General features: G+C 42.5%; 1 protein-coding gene across 2 annotated transcripts in view; it reads right to left on the bottom strand.

Annotated features, from left to right (window-relative positions):
• brinp3a.1 (bone morphogenetic protein/retinoic acid inducible neural-specific 3a, tandem duplicate 1) overlaps positions 1–7,356 on the bottom strand; it is a 55,685-nt gene extending 48,329 nt beyond the window's left edge. The window contains exons 1-2 of one of the 2 annotated variants that reach the window (XM_030434369.1): positions 6,733–7,356; positions 6,125–6,432 (exon numbers count right to left, since the gene is read on the bottom strand). In XM_030434369.1, coding sequence (XP_030290229.1) covers positions 6,125–6,378 — 254 coding nt within the window. In that variant the 5' untranslated portion in view covers positions 6,379–6,432; positions 6,733–7,356. Of the gene's footprint in view, positions 1–6,124; positions 6,436–6,732 lie in introns of both variants that reach the window. The other variant, XM_030434368.1, reaches the window with a different exon arrangement.
• Between the last annotated feature and the right edge of the window lie 13,651 nt (positions 7,357–21,007).

Below are 21,007 nucleotides of genomic sequence, written 5' to 3'. Positions count from 1 at the left end.
TCTGCCTCGTGTTTCCAGATAAATCTCGACCCTAATAATTTCCAGACACAAATATATTGATTATAAACAAACGAGACCATTGCAGTGAGGATTCACAGCCTCTACCTGCGGCCGCATTGTGTGCAACAAGGTCAGATTTGTTTTGGCTGCCAGGAAAGTGGAGAAGCAGAGAGGAAGTGCCGGAATATCTTCCGGATTTAAAGAAACAGCACCAACAGTAAATGAAGCGTGAAATGAGCCCACTGTATCCGATGGTCTAAATGTTTATTGTAATTATACTGAGGCAGAAAAGTCAAATAGTTTTATTTATTTCATTTGCCTTTTCTTTCGTGCCCAGACATCCCACTGTCCTCAGATCGCTCCGGTTGTTTCTGATTGCATGAGGATGAGCATCTCACAGTCCTGCCATGTAACAGACCTCTCAGAAAGGACTTGTTGGTGTCTTGGTGATACATCCATGTTACACTGAAGCCGTAGACCAACAGCTAATGTTCCATTCAATCTCAACATGAACCATTAAAGCAATCTTCCCAAATATTCCTCCAAACGAAACAACATAATAGGTCGTCTGTCACTGCCTTCCAAAGTGTTTTATTGATCTGATATCCCTCACCGCAGGATAAATTGTTTGTCGGTGCCTTCCAAAACCATTACAGAATGATTAATATTAAAGTTTGCTCTGTTTTGGCACCAACACTACTCAAGTTAAGATTATGAAAAAATCACAGTGGTGGTTTAGAGAAATCCAAATTGATCTGTAGAACGCTGTTAAAGTTTCACGCTTTGTTAACCCAACTGTCAACCCTGAGCTCTTTGGTGAGAGGCTTTGTGGTGCTGTAGCAACTAAGAGATAACTGTCAGTATTCACATAGATGTTTTAGGGTTAAGTAAAAAGCCGGCCAAGGCATTGGAACAAATGACCAATTACTTTTTGGGGGTGTTTCATCCCAGCAACTAAATTCCCTTAATAAGACCAGACTGTAACCATGAATATTTAAATGGAACCAATTCATCTGAAATACATGTCAATTGCAAAGTGTAATGGCTGCAGAATAAAGTAACATCATCTGCATATAGGTATATGGTGGCCTTTTTCTGTTGAGTTTGCATGTTCTCCACGCAACAGACCATTGGAAGTAGTTTGCCTTGTGATCAAAAAGAGGGCGCTCCAAAACTTCACTATCAGCTTGACCTAATGCACGCCCTATTGACCCTTGACCTATCAATTCAGCTAGTAATATTATGTTGTTTGCTACGAAAATGGAGGACACTAGCGAGCAAAGCCGTCCTGAGTGGACAATCACGACACCAAAACATCTGAGAAGTAGTGTATGGAAGTATTTTGTACAAAGCAGCTGTCTTACTCTACAACGACAACAAATCTGCGGACTCACCTAGCTTACAACCTCGTAAGCTAACGTTAGCAGGTGAGCGTATAACCTCATCTGATGGATTTATTCGAATACATTCAAATAAATTGCGTGTCATTTCAAATTCGTTCGAACTTGATTTTTTGAAAAAGTGACAGCCCTAACACCTACTGTATTTTCTAAAGCAGGGTTTACTACAGCAACAGAGTTCCAGACTGTTACTGATTTTTGGGGCCGATGCTAACGCAGATATTAGGGACTAATAGAATTTCAACATTGGTATGTCAGTAATATCCTAATATGCATATCATATAAATAATATAAACAGACACATTGTTTAGCACTTCATTTTCAAATGACATCAGTGCAGTCAAACAGTACCCACTGGGACTTACTGGGAATTAGTTATTAATTACTCCAGAAAATGATGCATTATGTTCATTAAAAGAAAGTTAAGTCAATCAGATCACACATACATTGACACCAATATATCTGTGACAGGCTGCTAATTTCAGGTGACTTATATATTGGTAGGGCTCCGTGTAGTATTGTGTTTCACTGCAGTGCATCATGATATTATCCCTCGTCTCCTCTCTCATCGCTTCATGAACACAATGCAGCTGTTTGCCATCTATTCCATCGATTCCACCCCATTTTATAATCTCTTTCAAATGTGCTGCCCCGTCTAAAGCGTTCAAAACACAACGGAGGAACCATAAAGACGAGGCAGATAATACACAATAGGCTCTCACTCCTCCATTTCTAAATGACACGATTACAGCACAGGTATTGTAGCGCCGTGCCTCCGCATTCCATTGGCTTTACAAACATGTTTTGCATATGATTGAAACACTAATCGCTTCATAATTACAAGCGACAACTCCTTACATCAAATGAAGTCAATGTAAAAGCCCGTGGGCGGACGGGAGAGAAGAGAGGAGAAAGCACGGGAGATGAGGCGTGTCATAAAACTTATGGCCCATGAAGAAGAAGAAAGGAGGAGCTGACATTTTGACTAATATGCTTCTGTGGATACGGCTCGGCTACACACAAGAAATCATGGAGCAAGAGCTTCTCACATTCGTCGAATTGATTTCACAACTCCACAAGCCTCTAAATTATTAAACATGTGTTTGTTCATTTTGTAGTATACACCGGCAGCGACTGCACACAAATATCCAGCGTGAATTCATGCTATGCGTGTGAACAACAGGATCAAATCAAAGAAATGTTGATAATTGATTTGATTATGTCGTTATGTTCACATGTAACCAGGTGTATGTGTGAGAAAAGTAAAGATGCAACAAGCTGGCTGCTGTTAAAAGCCATGTTAATGAGATTTGTGACCCTCGCCTGGAGATGAGAGGGAATTATATAATGAATTGGTGTTTTAAAATTGTCATTATTCCAGACTAACAGGCGCATTGTATTTTAACTGCAATCACATTGGAAGTAATATTGTTAAGGGCCAATATGCCTGATTTCACTGCTTTTGAATCCACCGAATCCATTAATTTGTCGCTCCCACTTCTGCGTTTGATCGGACCTTGAGACGAGGAAACCTCTTTCAGTCAGAGGATTTGCAGTTTGAGAGTCACATTTACATTACAGCACACTGGTGTGACGGGGAGCTTTAATTCCCCCGGCTTTTTAATGTCCTTCTCATGCGGTCTAGACAGACGGTGAAACGCTGTTAGTCTAAAAATTATAAACTTTATAACTTCTCCTCTGAATAATATCCCATTTAATTTTTTATATTTCTGGATTCATTATAATCAAATGGCTACAAGCTGTTCTGGTGCACTGAGCGGCCAGCAGGGGGGGGTAAAGCTCCGGTTCCTTTCTGTACTCAAACTCCTCCGGTCCTCCCCCACATCTCCCGACTCCCTCTCCCCTGCCCCCTGACGGGAAAGGCCAACCGAGCTCTGGAGAATATTTATGAGCGAGGGAGAGCAATTGGTTTGAGATCATTTGACGAGGGAGGGAGAGAAAAGAAGCGGGGGGGGGGCGGCGAGGAGGAGGGAGGGAAAAGGGAGAAAATGTGAGATGCAGGTGGAGATAGAGGCAAAGACAGAGGTTGGATTTTAATGTATTTATTGAAACTTCTTTTAGCCGGCTGGTTAATTAAAAGTGATTACTAATCCCCCGTCTTCCTCTCCGTGGATGGGTGTACGTGAACTTGCAGCGTGTGCCACACTGCTTTCCCACAGTTAACAAAGACCAAATATCTATGTCCAAACAGATGACATTGTATCTGCTCCTCTGTATCGGTTTGGCACTTAGAATTTCAACACATAGTGGTGACGATTCGAGAGGCAATAACGAGCCTTTTACCAAGCCATAAAGGAGCACATTGTGTCTGCAAGAAGCAGAACAGTGTCGTTGATCAATACCAACGACTCAAAGATTACTTTGCCTGGCTTTCAAAATTCATGAGACTCTTTTGGAAGGGGAGGAAAAAAAACAAAAAAAAACAAAAACTGTGCAGCCCATTGCATTCTGAAGGCACTTCTGATCTCTTCAGTTCTCCACTAACTGGCATCCTCGACTGCTCAGCGATGGATGACAGTGCTCCGAGTGCAAGATATTTAAAGCCTAAAAAGGCTTGTTTTTCAAGACGGGGAAAGCGAATGACAATGCAGGGACATTATTCCATTTTTTAACAGGCTGAAATTCGACTTTCTCTCTTGAGTTTTTGTCGGATTTTTGGCTCTAATTAGTCCGCTTACTCCTATTCTTCAGAGTAAAACGGAAAAGGCCACCAGAGCTCAAGGGGAAAGCGGGGTTATGGACTTGTCAAGTTTGCATTTCTGGTTATTTGCTGACAGAGGTCAATAGAAGTCATGCTGTAGGTTACAGAATGCTAAAAAAAAAAAAAGGTTCAACGCCACAGTTTTAGTGATGACGAGCCAAACAATGTCCGTGCAAGTTTTGGTAAAACTGCCAATCTTGTGTATGCAAATGACTGTGAGATTTCCATGCCAAGGTTGGAAACAAAAAGGAAGACAGGGCGGTATAGAGACATCCCGAGCGGCAGAGAGAAGAGGCCGGCAGAGAGGCAGCGAGGGAGGGAAGTGATGGATGTGGGGAAGCCAACAGCGCTACATTCCCTATCTTTGCCTGGCATTGTCACCCCTGTCAGCTGCTAAATGCCAGTGTCAGTCAAAGCTCTGTTCAGCTGGCACCAGCCCCTCGACTGCGGGGCTGTGGACGACTCTGACAGCATCGCTCTCATCAGCGAGTATCAAAACACTTACCTGGCTCCACACACAATACAGTACAGACACTCAAGCATGCACGCGCGATCGCGGCCAAGCCGACGGTATCCTGTAGGGAGGCTTACTGTTGTTGGTGACGGCTGAAAACAGGAGGTCAACCCTTCATAGAAAGAGTGAACGATGGGAAATACGTTTTGACAAGGTTTCATAAAATCACACACTTCTTAACCTCGAGAGAACCGCGACGCCTTGAACTTACCACGGCAACTTGTGAAGTTAACACATATAAGATCATATTTCCACTAGGCGAGACACAACCACACACACACACACGACACAATGCCAGCCCTACAGTTATACAATGTGTTTGGGTCCCACTGCCTAGAACAGATACCGAACCACCGCCTACAGGAATGTAATTGGTATGAGTGTGAGCGTTGAGTTTAAATGTTGTCCTCAAGACAATAAAACACAGGGGGAAATACCAGCGCAAACACGCACACACACACACACACACACACACACACACACATCTGCAGACACACCAATTGGGAAAAGCCTGCAAGGTGCACTTGAGTTTTACAGCTGTCACACCATGGTCTGCCTGTGTAGACCAGATCTTTCATCTTTATAGGGCGGGTGAACTGTAAATCGCCAAGAAGCCGGAATTCTGAATTCTTCATTTTTCTGAAATAACACTACTAGGAAGCAGCACAAAAGCGCACATGTTGTGTACCATTTCATGCCACGTATCCGACTGACAACGAGCAGACACGTACGTAACATCCTGTGAGTTCAGACGTGGGAGTTCGTGTATGGAAACATTCGGTTTTCCCTGTAGTTCCACTCTCTCGTCTGCCAAAAAAAAAAAAAAAAAAGTGAAGGAAAATGTCCTCCTGTAGCAAGCTTCCAAACAATACCCTGCTGCTTCTAAGCACACACCCACTATACTTCAACACCGCACACTTCTGAAGCCATCCTGTCTTCCCACTGTCACACATCAACTGGCTCAGTCAGATATCTGTTACGTCCCGCTGCTTCGCTCAAACCCTCCTGTGGTATCTCCACTTTGAGTTTCCACTGATATGCAACATTCTGACGGTTTGTATCGTCCTCAAACCATATGTCTCCGCGGCCCACAGAAAGGGGGAATCAGGCAGTCACCACCAAAGAAGCTTGCGTCTATACAGAAAAGCATGCAGGGCTTTCATTTGTATGCGAAACTCTGCTAAGTAATCGTCTCAATGCTTCATCCCACAGTTTGCCACCTACTAAATCTGCATCTTTTATAGTCTAAAGAAAAGTACTGTGTGATCTCGCGCCTTTTTGTTTTCTAAAGATCCTGAAAAGCATCCCTCCTTTTCCCCCCCCCGAGCAAAGCCACACGAATAAAAAGGCTAAATTATGTCGGGCTTCATGTAATTGCACGATATATCTGCATTTGCTCCGGTTTGGTTTTACGTTTCACAAGCAGCCTCTCAGCTGTGCGCACCATGCAGACAATGATCACTGGCCCTCCTGTCCGCCGTCTCTCACCTGTATATCTTGTACTTGGTGGTGAATCCTTGTTGGTAGCGCTCCGTGAAATCAACAAACTCCTGTGAGTGGTGAAAAGGACCCTTGTCCGACAGGAGCCAGCCCAGGGGCCCAGTAGAGCCGCTGAAGCCAGCTCCGGCGGGGTCCGCCGCCCAGGCCCCTTCTGACACCCAGCTCTGGAGCAGGCTTAGTATTAACCACTTCCATAGAAACATGAGGGCCGTCAGTCTAATGGAGATGCACGGGCCACTCATGCTGCTTCCCCCGGCCCCGGTGACTCTTCATTCTCCCTGCACTCTGGATGAGTCCTGCTGGAGGGAGGAAGGAGAGGGAGAGCAGTTGAAGCAGAGTAATCACACAGAACAGTAAGGTGGAAATGTTGGTGTGGGGCACGAGGGGGATAAAAAATGACCTGAGAGATGCCTTTGTCAAGCACTGCTGGGTCAGAAATTATGGCAAAGGGCCACTCATCTTAGAGGTCAGAATATCTACAGTGCATTTCATGCAGATAACAAAGCAAAGCTTAAAAGATTGTATTTCAAATCGAATCTGATGTGAGGAAAGCTTTAAAAAGCATTAAAAATGCAGTTGTTCCGCTTGCTCTTTACCTTATTGTGCAAGTACTGTCGTCCGTGGCTGGTCGGAATTAGTCTCCGCAAAATCCCCTGATAGGACCGTGAAGTTGGGTTCGGCTCGGTGCGCAGACGGGGCGGCATCGGAGAGGGACTTTGGGGAGGGTAATCGCCACAAATGCAAACAGACGCACAATTAGGGGTAGCGCAACTTGAACGAAACAGAAGATGACATCCGACCTCCTCAGAGCGCACTCCTCTCCCCTTTCTCACAGAGGCATACTTCCAGCGGAGAGCCTCGGACGACGCGCAGCAAGATACTGTAGGTCCAATCCAACGGAACGAGCCGCAGCGGACCCGATGCTTCAAGAGCGCACAGGGTCAAACCATCCAGGTGGACGTATTATTTAAACACACCGGGATGAGAGAAAGTCGGTGAACGTGCGGGGACCGAGTGACCACCCGCATGTGAGAAGCCTCGATAAGTGCTGTCCTCTAACTCATTGCTGCTCTTTATTGGAGAGACGCGCTCGGGGGCGCACGCAGGGCGCACGGAGAGCTGCCGATGCTGCTGTCGGTGCCTGGACTTCCAGCGCACGGAATGTGTGAATGGCGTTCGCGGCTCTCTCTCCCTCCCCTGTACCACCACCGCCGCAATTTAATTTATTCCAGCAGCGAGCACACTCCCGGTTGGCTGAGACGTAACTGGAGGAAGTGAGAGTAGGAGGTGTTCAGAGAGAGGAGGGGGGGCAGGTTGGCTGAGGAATGGTCAGAGGATGCTGATGTGCTGGAGTCAGATGCTTCATTTTAGAAAAAAAAACAAAACACAGTGATGAAGATTAAAAGCGGATGGAGGGAAAGTTGACACAGTAAAAAAGAAGGATGAAAAGAAGGAGAATAAGTCGACCAACATTTGAACTTCTTTCTAAAGTGTGTAATTCTGCTTAAAGTCTCAGTTTCCTTCAAGAAAAAACTGCACATTATTATCCAGAAAATGTTCATCCTTGGTTCAAATGACATTTGGTAAAAGTTGAGTTCATCACAACGGAATTAGGTTTAATAAATCAACAGTCCAGGACTCAGCTACACGTGGAGTCAATCTACCATGTGTAGATTGCCATAATGGATATTATCTTAGTGCAAATGAATCCTCCCCAAAAAGTTTTAATTATTTGAATAATGACTTTAATGATGGTTGCGGTGGTGATGACGGCGATCATGAGTAGGAGGGGAGGGTGCAAGCCAGCCCCCCTGCAGTTATTCTCGTTATCTTCTGTGCCCTCGTCCTCCCTCTCCTTTCTTCCCGCAGAATAATCATCACTTCCACCATCAGCAAACTTAATTAGATCTGCTCTATCCCCGCTCTATCCGCGCGCCTGTGCGTCCGGACACCGAGCGTGGATCAGAGAGGCAGGGAGCAGGCGAACGGAGGGGAGGGATATGTGCTGCCTTTCAGCTTTTTCTGTAGACGTTCAAAGGGAGGTTTTACACAGGGATTGGATTAGAGAAATGAACACCATTGAGTCGTGAGATTCGCTGGTTCCCAAACTCAAAGAGGAACTCAAAGAGGAGCTGAAATCCTGTGGCATAGCGACTTGCAGATTCCGGAGTGAAAGAATGAGTTGATTTGTCACGGTTTCATCATGATGTCTTGGGATTGGGCGGCTCTGACCCTGCCTCGCAGCTATGACGGCCTGTGAAGGACGACTACCTAATAAGAACAGAACATTCTTTGGTCTATCGTCTTGTTTTTATTTTTTTGTTTTTGGATGGAGGTGTTTCTCCTTGCCATTTAAACTGCATCACTGACCATTTAAAGTTTGTTTGCAAGCGCAGGTCAAACTTTTTTTTTTTTTTGCTAAAGCTCTAAATAAAAGATTCTTGTAGTGGCGATTGTGTCACAGCTCATTACTCTCATGGATTCACATTTGCATTTTAGGCAGTTTTTAGAACAATGTTTTCAGGTTTTGAGAGCCGACGATCTCACACGAGCGGAACGGAAGCGAGTCCCCGCAGCTTAATTTCAGAGTTTCAAATAAATCATTCATCATTTTGTTTTTTGTTTGTGTGTACGGGGGCAGATGCGGTAACATGTGCATGTGCTTGTTTATGTCTTTTTTAGGAGAGGCGGTCAAGGCGATGCCACTGAGTGCCAGTTGATGGAACACGAGGATCTCCATGCCATACCAGATGAAAACCAACATCCTCACCATGAAAAAAAAAAATCAAAATCAAAGAGAATGTCACAGCAAAGGGCTCATTATAGCTCCAGAAAGGTGAAGGAAAATGTGTAGCCCACTCCGGCTGAGCAGTGACCTACAACGAGGAGTCATCCATTTGCTCTTTTGAGTCCGCAGTAACCCGAGATTGCAAAAGCGGAACCTTGGCAACTGCTATAAGGAAGACATCCTCCTGCGCAGGTTTTGAAATTTGAAAAACCCTGAAGAATTCGAAATTCGGTAGCCTTTCTACAATGCACAATATGAATAGTTTTCATTCATTCTTTCTGCCAGCTCCAGTCCATTTCACCCTCTCCTGTTTTGTCAAGGGGTTATTATTGGCTTCCTGTTTCTGTTCTGCAGCCTGAACTAGTGCAGGTTAAATGCACGCAAGCTTAAACCTGCAAAAGCCAACGCTTTGGCCACTTTGGCAGTGGAAACAATTTGGGAACGCCAATGACATATGTTGTTATAGTGAACATAGTCACAGCCCAGCATCTGTCTAGTGAATACAGTCCAGTATTGACTCTGGTCTCCACACTAACAACTCCTAAAGGAAAAGGCCGGCCCTTTTGTCGTTAAATTCACCTTCTGCTGTTTTGTGCCAAGCAGGTTGTACGGCGAGTTTTAGTTGACAACAGCTGCTGAAAAACGACGCTGTGAATGCACTGAGAGTGAATCAAAAATGTAGAGTCGTGGCCAGACAGCTAAACAATTAGCCGATACTATAAAATGTGGTGAAGTCAAGAGCTGCAGGTGTAGATGATCATTCTCTATCTGTTCATACGAATAGCCACTTTCCCCCAATTTCTGTTTTCAATTGACGTAACGCTGTTATTACAAAAAAAAATATAGCTCTAGCCGGCAAGAATAACCTTCAACATAAAAGACATCCGGCATAATCTCAAACATGCAATTTAACTGCATACGCTGCTCCAAGAGACTAAGGTGTCTCATGTGGTGACAAATACTGAAACACATTGTTAATCAACTTCCTGTCATCTGGACTGAGCTTTTTATTGTCTCTCAGTGTCTTTTGTCTGTTGCATATTTCTCTCAGAAAATGTAGCGCAGGTTTATGTACGATTTTGGCGCCATTTCTACAGAATAACATTTCTGCAAGCCATGGATATGTTCAAATTTGTCTGCGTCATACGCAGCATACAATACTTGACGTGATTCAGGAGCTAAAGGGGGCTGTGGTGGGGTCCCGCAGTTCAAGATTGAGTTCCACCATTTTTAAGCGTGGCAGCACGGTGTGGATTATTGGAAGGAGAGCTCGGGGCAGTTTCCAGCCGTGTTTGTGACGGCAAAACCAGACATTTTAAGTCAAAACACGGTCTTTTCCTAACCCTTACCAGGGGGTGTTTGTGCATGAACCTTAGCAAACCATATGCGCAGAATGATCAAAACATTACATTGAAAATTTAATCCAAAGCGACATGGTTGCAACATAAATAAATGAAAAGGTTCCACATATCAGTTGTTTGCAGAAATGTACATAGCCAACATTTAGCAGATTGCAGCTTTGAAGTACTCCAGTATTTCCATTTTAAAACACTTAACCTTCAACTTTACAGGAAAATGTTTGATTCATGTTTTACTCCACGAGGTGTATAGTTATTATTACTTTGTAAATTATAGTTTCATATACAAATATACCTTTGTAATCAACTGTATAGATTAAACCATCCAAAAAATGATTTGTAGACAGCAGACACTTGTTTTCACTGTGAACAGCTACATCACTTATTGATAATCTGCTGATAAGTATATAGAACTGTTACTTTGCAAGCAGATCTTCTTATTGTAATAGGTGGTTTTCAAACTGTGGTGTTACTACTTTTAGTTTGGATGTAAATGGATGTACATACTTCTTCCACCATCCATAACTTCACATACAATACACTGTTAGATGAATGTAGCCTTCACCACCTAACCTCAGCATCAAAGGCTCGCCTGTTACCCACCATTTTCTTTTTCTTTTTTTTTTCATTTCGGAGCTATGATATTTATCCCAGCATGCATTAGGGCAGCAAGCAAGAAAACACCCTGAACAGGTCATCGGCCCATCGCAGGGCCGACACAGATAAAGAGACTTAAACACTCACATTCACACATGCCAATAGTTCAGATTTTTCCATCTACCTAACTTGAATTTTCTCAAAAGAAGCATTCAAAGAAAGGGCACGCAGCTCCAAGCAGACAGAACAAAGACGTGGAGTCAGACTAGCTTTCTTCTTATTTAAAAGCAACGCCGCCCACCGCTGAGCCACCGTGCTGTCCAGCGATCATTATCCACAGCAAAATAATAACAACTTGCAAATGGTCTTGTGTCGACAAACAGCTGGCACACAGACCTCGGGCTGAGGTCTCTTCCCTGCGTGTGTGTAACCTGAGCAGCGGAGAGGACCGAGGCAGTTGCATTTACTCAGCACGGAGACAGATAGTCATTAGGGGAGGTAAACATTCACTTAAGCCTGAGCGTGCTCATTGATGCCACTCAAGGGTCTTTGTGAGGAGTGATCAGGGAAAAGAGTGACGCTGAGGTTTTAATTAGCCTGAAAACCTGAAAGCCTTTGTCAGAGGTTTGTCACAGCACTGTTGGCTTTACATGCTGTCTCCCCGTGAGGTGCCGGATGGGAAAAAATCATGCGTTTGCATGACATTTCGGGTGCGAGATGAAACACACGTCTCACTGCACTCCACGCGGATTGAGTTAATGCTAAAAAAAAAAAAAAAAATTCAACCTTCAAAGTTATCTCCGCCCCACGAGCTTTGATGGATACGACATCGCGTCGTCTCTGTTTGGATATGTAGCACTAAGTGGCACAGGATGCCATAAACTGTCACTGTAAATTACAAACTGCTACCAGTCAATTGTGAAAAGAGAATCATCCTCACCTAATGTTGTCTATAGTGCATATCTCCGCTGGGTCAGAGGCATACATAATGAGGTGATTAAAAGAGCCAATAGTCTGACAAGGCTTTAATCAGAACCCGCATTGCTTATTGCTCATTTGGGTCACCAAACACGCCATAAATCAACTTAAGAAAATGCTGACCCTCTTGTCTATTCCTCTGGCTGTATCATTATTACACTTTTCTCTCTCTCTCTCTCTCTCTCTCTCTCTCTCCTCTAGTTATACAAGCAGGATGTCGGGAGTATTGAAGTTTTTTTGTTGGCCGAGTACAATAAATACCCAGTTTCTAATTAACTGTCTGGCTAACCGTGAGGTCTTCTGTGAAGTCGCTCTCTGGCTGTTTGAGACACATCAGTGTATTGTGCACATAGAGGACAATCAATAGGAAAGCACCGCCGCAGAGCTGTTTCAGGGATTAACAATATGTTGTACAATGAATTCATGCCCTTTTTTTTAATTCTATTCTAGGACTTTTGACCTTTCACACTGTCATTTTAACTTTTTCCAACAGGTTAGCGCGTGGATATACTTTTACTTTACTGGTTCATTATTTCTAAGGGTCGGATATGGTGTGAAAATTCTATTTGTTAGGTTGTGAAGAGCAGCAACTACATATCAGCAGATTCCACCCTCACCTGCCATCGGCTCAGAGAGAAAACAGATGGTGGATGGCAGCCTGTAAATGAATGGTGCAGTCAGTGTGTAGGTATGTGTGAATGTGACAATGCTTTCACAATATACCTACAGGTTTATTATTATTATTTTTTTTTTTAAATATGCATATACGCATCTGTGTGCAATCCAATATGACCTCATTTCTTTCCTCAGTTTCATCATTCTGTCATTTAATTCAACATGTCTCACTGTGACTGTCTTACTCTTCAACACTGTTTCCTGAAAAGTACCCCATGTATTTTTGAGGAGATGTAATCGCCATCTGGAGTTTGTGCACTCCGTCAGTCATGTGTGCACTTCTATAGCTTGCTCTGTTGGTCCGTAGGACTGTTCACAAAAAAAAAAAAAAAAAAATCCCTGAACCTTTTTGGTGGTTTTCATCTTAGGATTGTGAGCGTGTGTGTTTGTGTTTACACCAGCTGGCTAAAAGGGGGCACGGCAGTGGGAGTGGCTTTAAATATGAAAAGCTTTGTTCCTGATTCAACCTGTTTCTGTTAGAAGATATCGTGTACAATACTATAGTGTGCTGGAGTGTGAACACAGTAATCATATCATACCGCTGCCTTTTTGTTCTGTATATATGAGCTTTTCTGTATTTGAGCCAGCTGGCCTCAGAACAACGACCAAATTGTTTGATAAATAAAGCAGCTCATAACGACTCATACTTGCGCTTGTCGTTAGCACTCACCTCTTGTGGCTATAGCAGTTATGACGGATGCAAAGGAGGAAGTGAGAAGATGCGGTATAAAGAGTGGCTGGACACTGGGTATAAGGACGATGATTGGTGACAAAGACAGGACTTTTATCCAGGTGACCGTTGCTCATGTCCAATATGAAACCAGAAGTCAGACGTGAGTTCATTTAATTTACAGTGAAGTAATGCCGCATACGTACTGTAACAGAAGTAACAGAGTGATTTGAAGCCAAACCATGAAAATTACCCAGTATTTGTTTTTCCTACACCTAACCAAACTGTGACTGTACGATGGAGATCCGTGTGTCGCTGTTGATGTTGATGTTGTTTTGGGAACGATTATATAAGTTGTTTTGGGAGACGCTGACAAACGACCTATTCAGTCTATTTAAGTAGGAGGATGTTGATGATGGTATATGATGTCTTAGCTTTGACATTATTATTTTTTTTTTTAAGATTTTTTCTGGCATAGCGGCTTTATTAAGCAGTAGACAGATAGGAAATATGGGAGAGAGAGGGGGATGTGACATGCAGCAAGGACCTCCGGCTGGAATCAAACCAGGGTTGGCTGCGTATGTGGCATGCGCTCTAACCACTCAACCACCTGCGCGCCGCAGCTTTGGCATTATTTGTGCCTCCACCCACAATAAACTGTATATTTGTGTATATATTACCTACCGCTCACTGTTTATACAGTTCATTAGCACTTTATACTCTATGTGCCATAGAAATGACAATTAAGTAAATTCTAATTTGATCTAATTTCCCATGTTTATTTTATCATTATCAATTATGTATAGTTAGCGTTTGGACAAACTGTATGCTCGCTTTACAATTTCCGCCGCCCACTCGTGCAAATAGGGTACATTTGAAGGGAGAGCGAGAGAGAAATAATAAAATGTGTCAGTCTGCCCACAGAGGGAGAAGCTCATACCTGTCCTTACAGCCTCCCCAGATGCTCAGCCTCCCCCTGCTGTTGCCTCTGTTATTGAATAGTTCTGACATTCAAATACTCAGTCAAGAAATGCACTGACAGCCGGTGCGAATGTGTGCACTCGCGCATGTGTGGCGGTGCGCGCGCGCGCGTGTGTATGATATGATAAGGAGGCCGTGTGAAATCATTCCCCGCTGTTAAGGCTGGTGGACTTGTCATCGGGGAGTTGGGTTCATTTGCAGGAGCAAAATTGTTATTTGCAAATGTGGCCACTCCAGTTGAAAAACCATTAACTTCAGAGATTGAAATATATACCGTGTTGCATAGTAAAGAGTAAACATTATTTCATTTTTATTGAGTGGGAAAACAGTGGGCTAACAAGCAGATGGCAAACCCCAGCATGTCTGGCTTCCAAGATGTTGTGCTTAAAGCAATTCAACTATATCCACGCTTTCTTGCCGGTGATCCTGGGCGTAGTCAGGCAGGTATTGACACAATCATCCAAATGGTTGAAATTATGCTGCTTCACTCACTGACAAGGAGCATAGCGAGGGTGTAAGGACCTGAAAATATAGACGTTTCTGGTGCTGCTCCCCTTGGAATATTATAGTGATTACTATTGGACAAAAACTCAGTAAGATATCAAAGAGCAGCACCGAACAGAATGAGTCACCCAGCACATATATTATATAGAACGTCATAGTGAGAGAAGATGTGCATCTGATGACTAATGCGGCACTGCAGGAATGTAGTAAAGTCTGACATGTATCCCTCAAAGAATCTTCATCCTTCCATGGACTGCAGCATTAGTTAGCAGCTGACTCATACGGCAGTCTTATGTAATCAGTTATTTGTTAAGTAATTCCCCTGTATGGAATTGTTCAGTTGAAATTTAAAGTGTGAAATGCAGCTACGCCTTTGACAACAAGTGCTCATTACGGAGCTCTGGATTATGCAATCTTCCCGTTAATGATTGCGGAGCATTTAAAAGTTCATTTAGCGTTCGTGTAATTATTGTCATGGGAATTGTCATTTAGATTATTAGCATTTAGAAAGCAGAAGTAAATATGAGAAAGCAAGACAAGATTACTCAAGTAAACCGCAGCCAGGCCTGAAAGATTCAAAATCATTTGTCGATGTCACGCTGGAGCAGAGAAGGTGGACCAAAATGCAGGCCAGGCGGGATGTGCAATGGATTAAATTCATTTGAAGATCAGGGCACCCACGGAACTGGTTTACACAAAGGACCATCAGGGAAACACAACAGATGACTCGACCAAGACTATACTAAAGACTGGACTTAAATACAAGCTAATCTAACCAGAGGATGAGTCGCAGGTGGAGTGAGGTGCAGACACACAGCTGAGGGTAATACGTGGAAAAAACACAAAGAACAGGGAAGGAGCTGAGAGGCTGGAAAACACTGGGAACAGGGCTGAGTTAACAAAGGAGATGCAGTGCAGGTGTGGAGGGAAAACAGACTGGGGAGGAGCGCAGAACCACAGGAGGGAAACAGAGCAAAGACACCACATAAAATACAAATACAATGAAACAGAAATGACAAGACCGTGACAATCAAGATAACGACTAACAATTCCAGTTTGCAGATACCTGTTTTTTTTTTGTTGTTTTTTTTTAACCTTTGTCTTTTAAACATCATATTGAGTGTCAAAAATGTCACCAATCGTCTACGAGTGAAACTTGGTTTCTATTGTAGAAGCAAATGCTATTTTTCTTTCAGTGCAAGGGAAAAAAAAAAAAAATTCTTGCACCATTTTTATCAGTAGTTACTCGTGGTTATATTTTATATTCATCGTCTTTGACAATGTTAGATTCAGTGTGTCATGCTGGCTTGTGATTTGTCTTTGATTCTGGTTTTTGCACATTTCACTGCAGAGGGCCGGTTGATTTTCTTCGTACAATGAAAATGGAAGATTGGTACAGACCATACTGCACAAATTGCCTTCTTTTTTGTGTTTTTTACTGACCGTTAAAACAATCAGTGCTATTTGTCATTCCTCAAACCTGCACTGTCTTTTTCCAGTTTCATCTCGATGTGCACTTCAGCGACATCTTAAACTTGATTATTTAGTATGGAAGACTATAAAAAGAGGGATTAAGGACTATCCGACCACTTTCGCCACATGTCCTCTGACTGAACACTGGTAAATGTATTGTCTGGATGTAATTTGCTGCTTGTTGGCTGCATCTTTTTATTGAAAAATGTGTGTTGTTCACTTAAAGTTTGTTGCTTTTTTTATGCAAGAGTTTTTATGTTGTTCTCTCAATTTTGGATATCAATGGAAATATAAAGGTTAAATACATAAAACGCTGATGGAACATATTTCTAATTCATGTTTACCTGATTCAATGCTGATTGAAGGTTGATTAACACGTTTATTAGTGGCATGATCCCTCTAATGTAGTGTATATACATAAATAAACAGCAAAGGACTGATACAAATTGTTACTTATCTCTCTGACTAATACAATAGCCCACTTTTTTAGCTTAGCAACCAGTTTTTTTTTGCAGCCATTTTTGTCCAGCCAGGCTGAATGTTGTTTAGGGTCTCATAAAACATGGTAAGAATGCTTATCTGACCAAGCAGATTGCTTTTCTGGCACTGCCCATTGTATAAACCTTGTTAGTGTTGTGTTTTCCTTTCTCTTCAGTTTTTACCTTTCCCAGAGTTATTCCCCCTTGATGCTGGTCGGCATTTGCAGGGGTCCAAGGACGATTCACTCTCTCCTGGGAAAGAAAAGCAAACCATTCACTAGTGGTAGAGAGACTTTTTTTTTCCAGAAAAAAGCCCACTGTTAGTAGGACATTGTCTGGGTTTATAGAGAACATAGGTCAGAGATAGAAAGTGCCCAGCCTCTGCCTGCGGCGGCTGGCTGCTGATAAATGACCTCAGCCGACAGCCTCCAGTCTTGTGCAGTGTCCAGCCGAAACACCCAAGAGCTCTGCCTCAATCCTGTCCACGCGGCGCACGTATTGTATACAACACTGTCTGGATTGCTATTGCTCACACATTCTGAGTGTAATTGTCATCAGAGTATGCAAATGGCTCAAATGGCTTAGTATGCTCTGTCTGTTTGGCACTTTCGTGACAGTCAACACTCCGCTGGACTATGGCTGCAGCTAACAATTTTTCATTTGACACTTTCTTCAGTTAATCAAAAAGTAGTTTTGTCCACAAAATGTAGAAAATAACAAAAAATGCTCATTACTATCCCCCAAGGTGCTTGTTTTTTCAGTCCAAAATCCAAATAGCTTTAAATGAAACAAATTGAAATAGTTAATGTTCACAGTTGAGCAACTGGAACCAAATTCATTTTGCTTGTTAAATGGATAAGTAATTATAAAAATTGGTGGCAAAATAAGTTCAGTTAATTAGCAAATTTGTTCAGCACAACTATTTACGTAGTCAAGTTATTAAAGCAACGCTGATATTAAAGTGAACAACTGATGTACTGACTACCTGTCAGGGGTGTTGACTCGAGTCACGTTACTTGGACTCGATTCACAAATTGATGACTTGAAGACACACAACTCGACTTGGGGCAACACATATGACTCATGACTTCATTCGGACTTGAGCATTTTTTCCTGAAAGTACTTGAGATTTCTGATATTTATAGGGCCGACAAAATATAAATAAACGTATTCAAAAAATGTACACATAACTCGCGCTTTTTGATGCTTCTTGACCAGCAGCTCTGGACGGAGGCTGATGACTGAACGCTGCTGAGCATAATCTTTGTGTAGGTGCATGTTCTGAGACCTAGCCTGACGTGCCGTTCCCCAGCAGATTGGCTCACTGGAAAGCATAGCATTTTCCGGCTTGTTGTCCAGAGCTTAGCGGTACTGAAGTTTCCCTGTTAAATACACTGAACTCTTCGGCTGTTGCGGCCCCTTCTGACCGCTCCTCTTAGATCATACTCCTCCTCCGGAGCCTCTCTTCACTGCCGGAGAGATTCTGAGCAAGAGAGCAGACAGTCTGAATGTCTGAAGGGTCGGCTGCCCCTCAACGAGCAGCTTGGTGGTAAACGCCGGCTTGCCAGAACCAAGTCATTCAACCTCGGTTTGTATGGAGCCACAGGCTTCCATGCAGACACTCCGCCTCTCCGCTGCCTCTCGTTCAGAGACTCAGATTTAAGTCAGTGCGTTTAAATGAGAAAGTACAGCCGGCAATCCACATTTTTAAGGAATCTACGTACTTCAAGCTTGAAATATCACCTTCTAAAGTTTAGAATGTCCATTTATTCATTGATAACCTTTTCTAACAAAATGGAAATGTTTTTGGGCTGCTCACGACACTTGTTGTATTGTGCAATTAATCATGACCAATTAAATACAAAGTTAATTAATCCAAATATATTTGAATTGTTTGACAACACTAGTTATTGAAAAAGTGTGCCACAAATCAATATATGTTGCTTACTGTCCTGAATCAACCAACGTTACCACTATTCATTCCCACCATTCCAACACTTTCCCCCACCTAGTTTGAAGCATCAGACAACATCCAATCAAATTTAAGCACAAACCATAAAGAGGTGGGTTATGTTACTGAGCATTTGGGCCATTGAATAGGCAACTGGCTGGACAGAGATGGAGAATTAAATGGTTTATGCTAGGGCTGTCAAAGTTAACGCGTTAATAACGCGTTACGCAACACCCTCTTAATGCCGTTAATTTTTTTAACGCGCGATTAATGCTCGGTAATAAAAAAAAAAGAAACGTGCATTGTTTGATTTACGGCCGTCGATGGCACCTGTAGTCTTGATCCAGAGGGTGGCAGAAGAATAAGAAAGGGAATCAGAAGAAGAAGTTTGGTGTTCGGGAAAAACACGCAGGACTGAAAAGCGAAAGTGAAAGGAAATGGAGAAAGGACTTAAAAACGGCAAATTCACTTTTAAAACACTGCCAGATGGTTCGGTCGATAGGACAAAAGTTATCTGCACGTGCTGTCGACATGAAATGAGTTACCATTGAAGTATGTCGAGTCTCAAATATCATTTGCAAGCCAAACACAAGGCAGATGCAGAGAGCCCACCGCGCCCCCCCCCTCGCCAAAAGCAGACATCAACATGTTTTGATCCCATTTAGGGTGAGGGGATATTTTTTGAGCCTTTTATTTTCCTGCATGATTTGAAGTGTTGAATAAACATTTGCATAAAGCAAGCATATTTGCCCTTTCTTATGTTGTTAAAAGTATTAAGAACATGAAAAAAAATACATTAGGGTACATTTAGATCAGAAAGAAATGTGAAAAAAAAAATGCGATTAATTTGCGATTAATCGCAATTAAAAAAAAATATCGTTTGACAGCCCTAGTTTATGCATTTGTTATGTTTATGCAACTGGATCTGAGAGCAAAGACTTGAGACTTACTTGTGACTCGCAAGACAATGACTTTGTCACACCTCAGCTCCATGTAATGTAAGAATCATAAGTTATCATGATGAACCCACAGAAAAACACAACCAACCATGGAGTTCAACCCTGCAAAGTGCTGTCTCACCCTCATTTCCATCTGCAGCAGATGAATAAGGTGCCTGGCAAAAATATGCAGGCGCAGAAAACTACCTGGTGAAGAAAGTGGAATTCAGCAGCATTCTCATGGCCAACATTCATCAGATGGCTATAAGCACTACTCCAAGTGAATGTTTAAGTTACTGCTGGGTGTGTGAATAGACAACTGCACTTACGGGTGATTCTTCTACCCCAAGGTTACTTTAAGTAATTAAAGCTTAGCTACAATAAAACTTTTATTCTTGGTTGAGTTGAGTTTGGCAGCCCCTGTGGACAAAAGCAATAGGAGCATCGTCGCCTCAAATCATAAAGATCTGGACCTGTTTTAAAAGCGAGTGGAACGGACACCCAACTTGTTTCTATTCTATTTCAAACACAGCTGTTTGCATGGCAATGAGCCGTTTACATGATCACAATAATCCAAAAACTGTGAATAATCAGGTGATGGCAATAATCTGTTTTGATGTGTTGCATGCACTTTAGTAATGCGATAATAAAACATGGGTTTACATGAATTAGTCAATCGTTTGGATTTCTTTCCAAGAACATAAAAACAAAACCTTTTCTTTCTTTGAGGGGTAAAACATCCAGTCAAGATGAGGTCGCTTATTGTGGTGTCTCCTCCAATCAGGGCTGTCCTTACGTGGGATTTGTTAGGTCTCATTCTACGCGTTATGCATATGAGCAGAAAATGCACCCGGTCGCATTTTAACAACATCTTTACGTTTTTACACATGCACAGATCTTCAGGAACAAAATAAACAAGATTAATGGTATACATGTGTTTATTGTATTTGTCTTAATTCGATAAAAGCTTTTATCCAATAAAACATAATGCATTATGCTGTTTACATGTCCACTTGAATAATCTGGTTAATCCATAAATCCCATAATGATCAGCTTTAGTGTGCATGGTGGATGGTGGTGGAGGGTAGACCAAATAACTGGCAGCCCAATGACTGCAGTTCGAGCCTATGTTTCAACATTTCTTGACACCACTGGATATTTCTAAGGTTTCCTCTGGCGATGTCCAGCTATGTTTGTGGGGACAGAACCAGGTATTTTAAGCCCAAACATGATCTTTTCTTAACCGTAACCCAGAGTTTTTTGTGACTAAACCTAACCAGATCATAAGCACAGGGTTGTCACAAGATAAAGTTTCAGCATATGATTCACTGTTACCTTTATCTGGAGACTGACTAAAAGCTTATTGGATTCTTTCTTTTAATTGTTCCTCTTCATTTTAATTCTACCAATTTAGCACCAAGCAGAATTGCCCGAAACCAAAAAAAAACTAATGCCAAAGGAGCTTCTGTTGTCTCAGGA

Source organism: Sparus aurata, chromosome 11, assembly GCF_900880675.1.
Source record: "Sparus aurata chromosome 11, fSpaAur1.1, whole genome shotgun sequence".
NCBI lineage: Eukaryota > Metazoa > Chordata > Actinopteri > Spariformes > Sparidae > Sparus > Sparus aurata.
The sequence above is the reverse complement of the archived record's forward strand: the minus strand, read 5'-3'. Positions and strand labels throughout refer to the sequence as shown.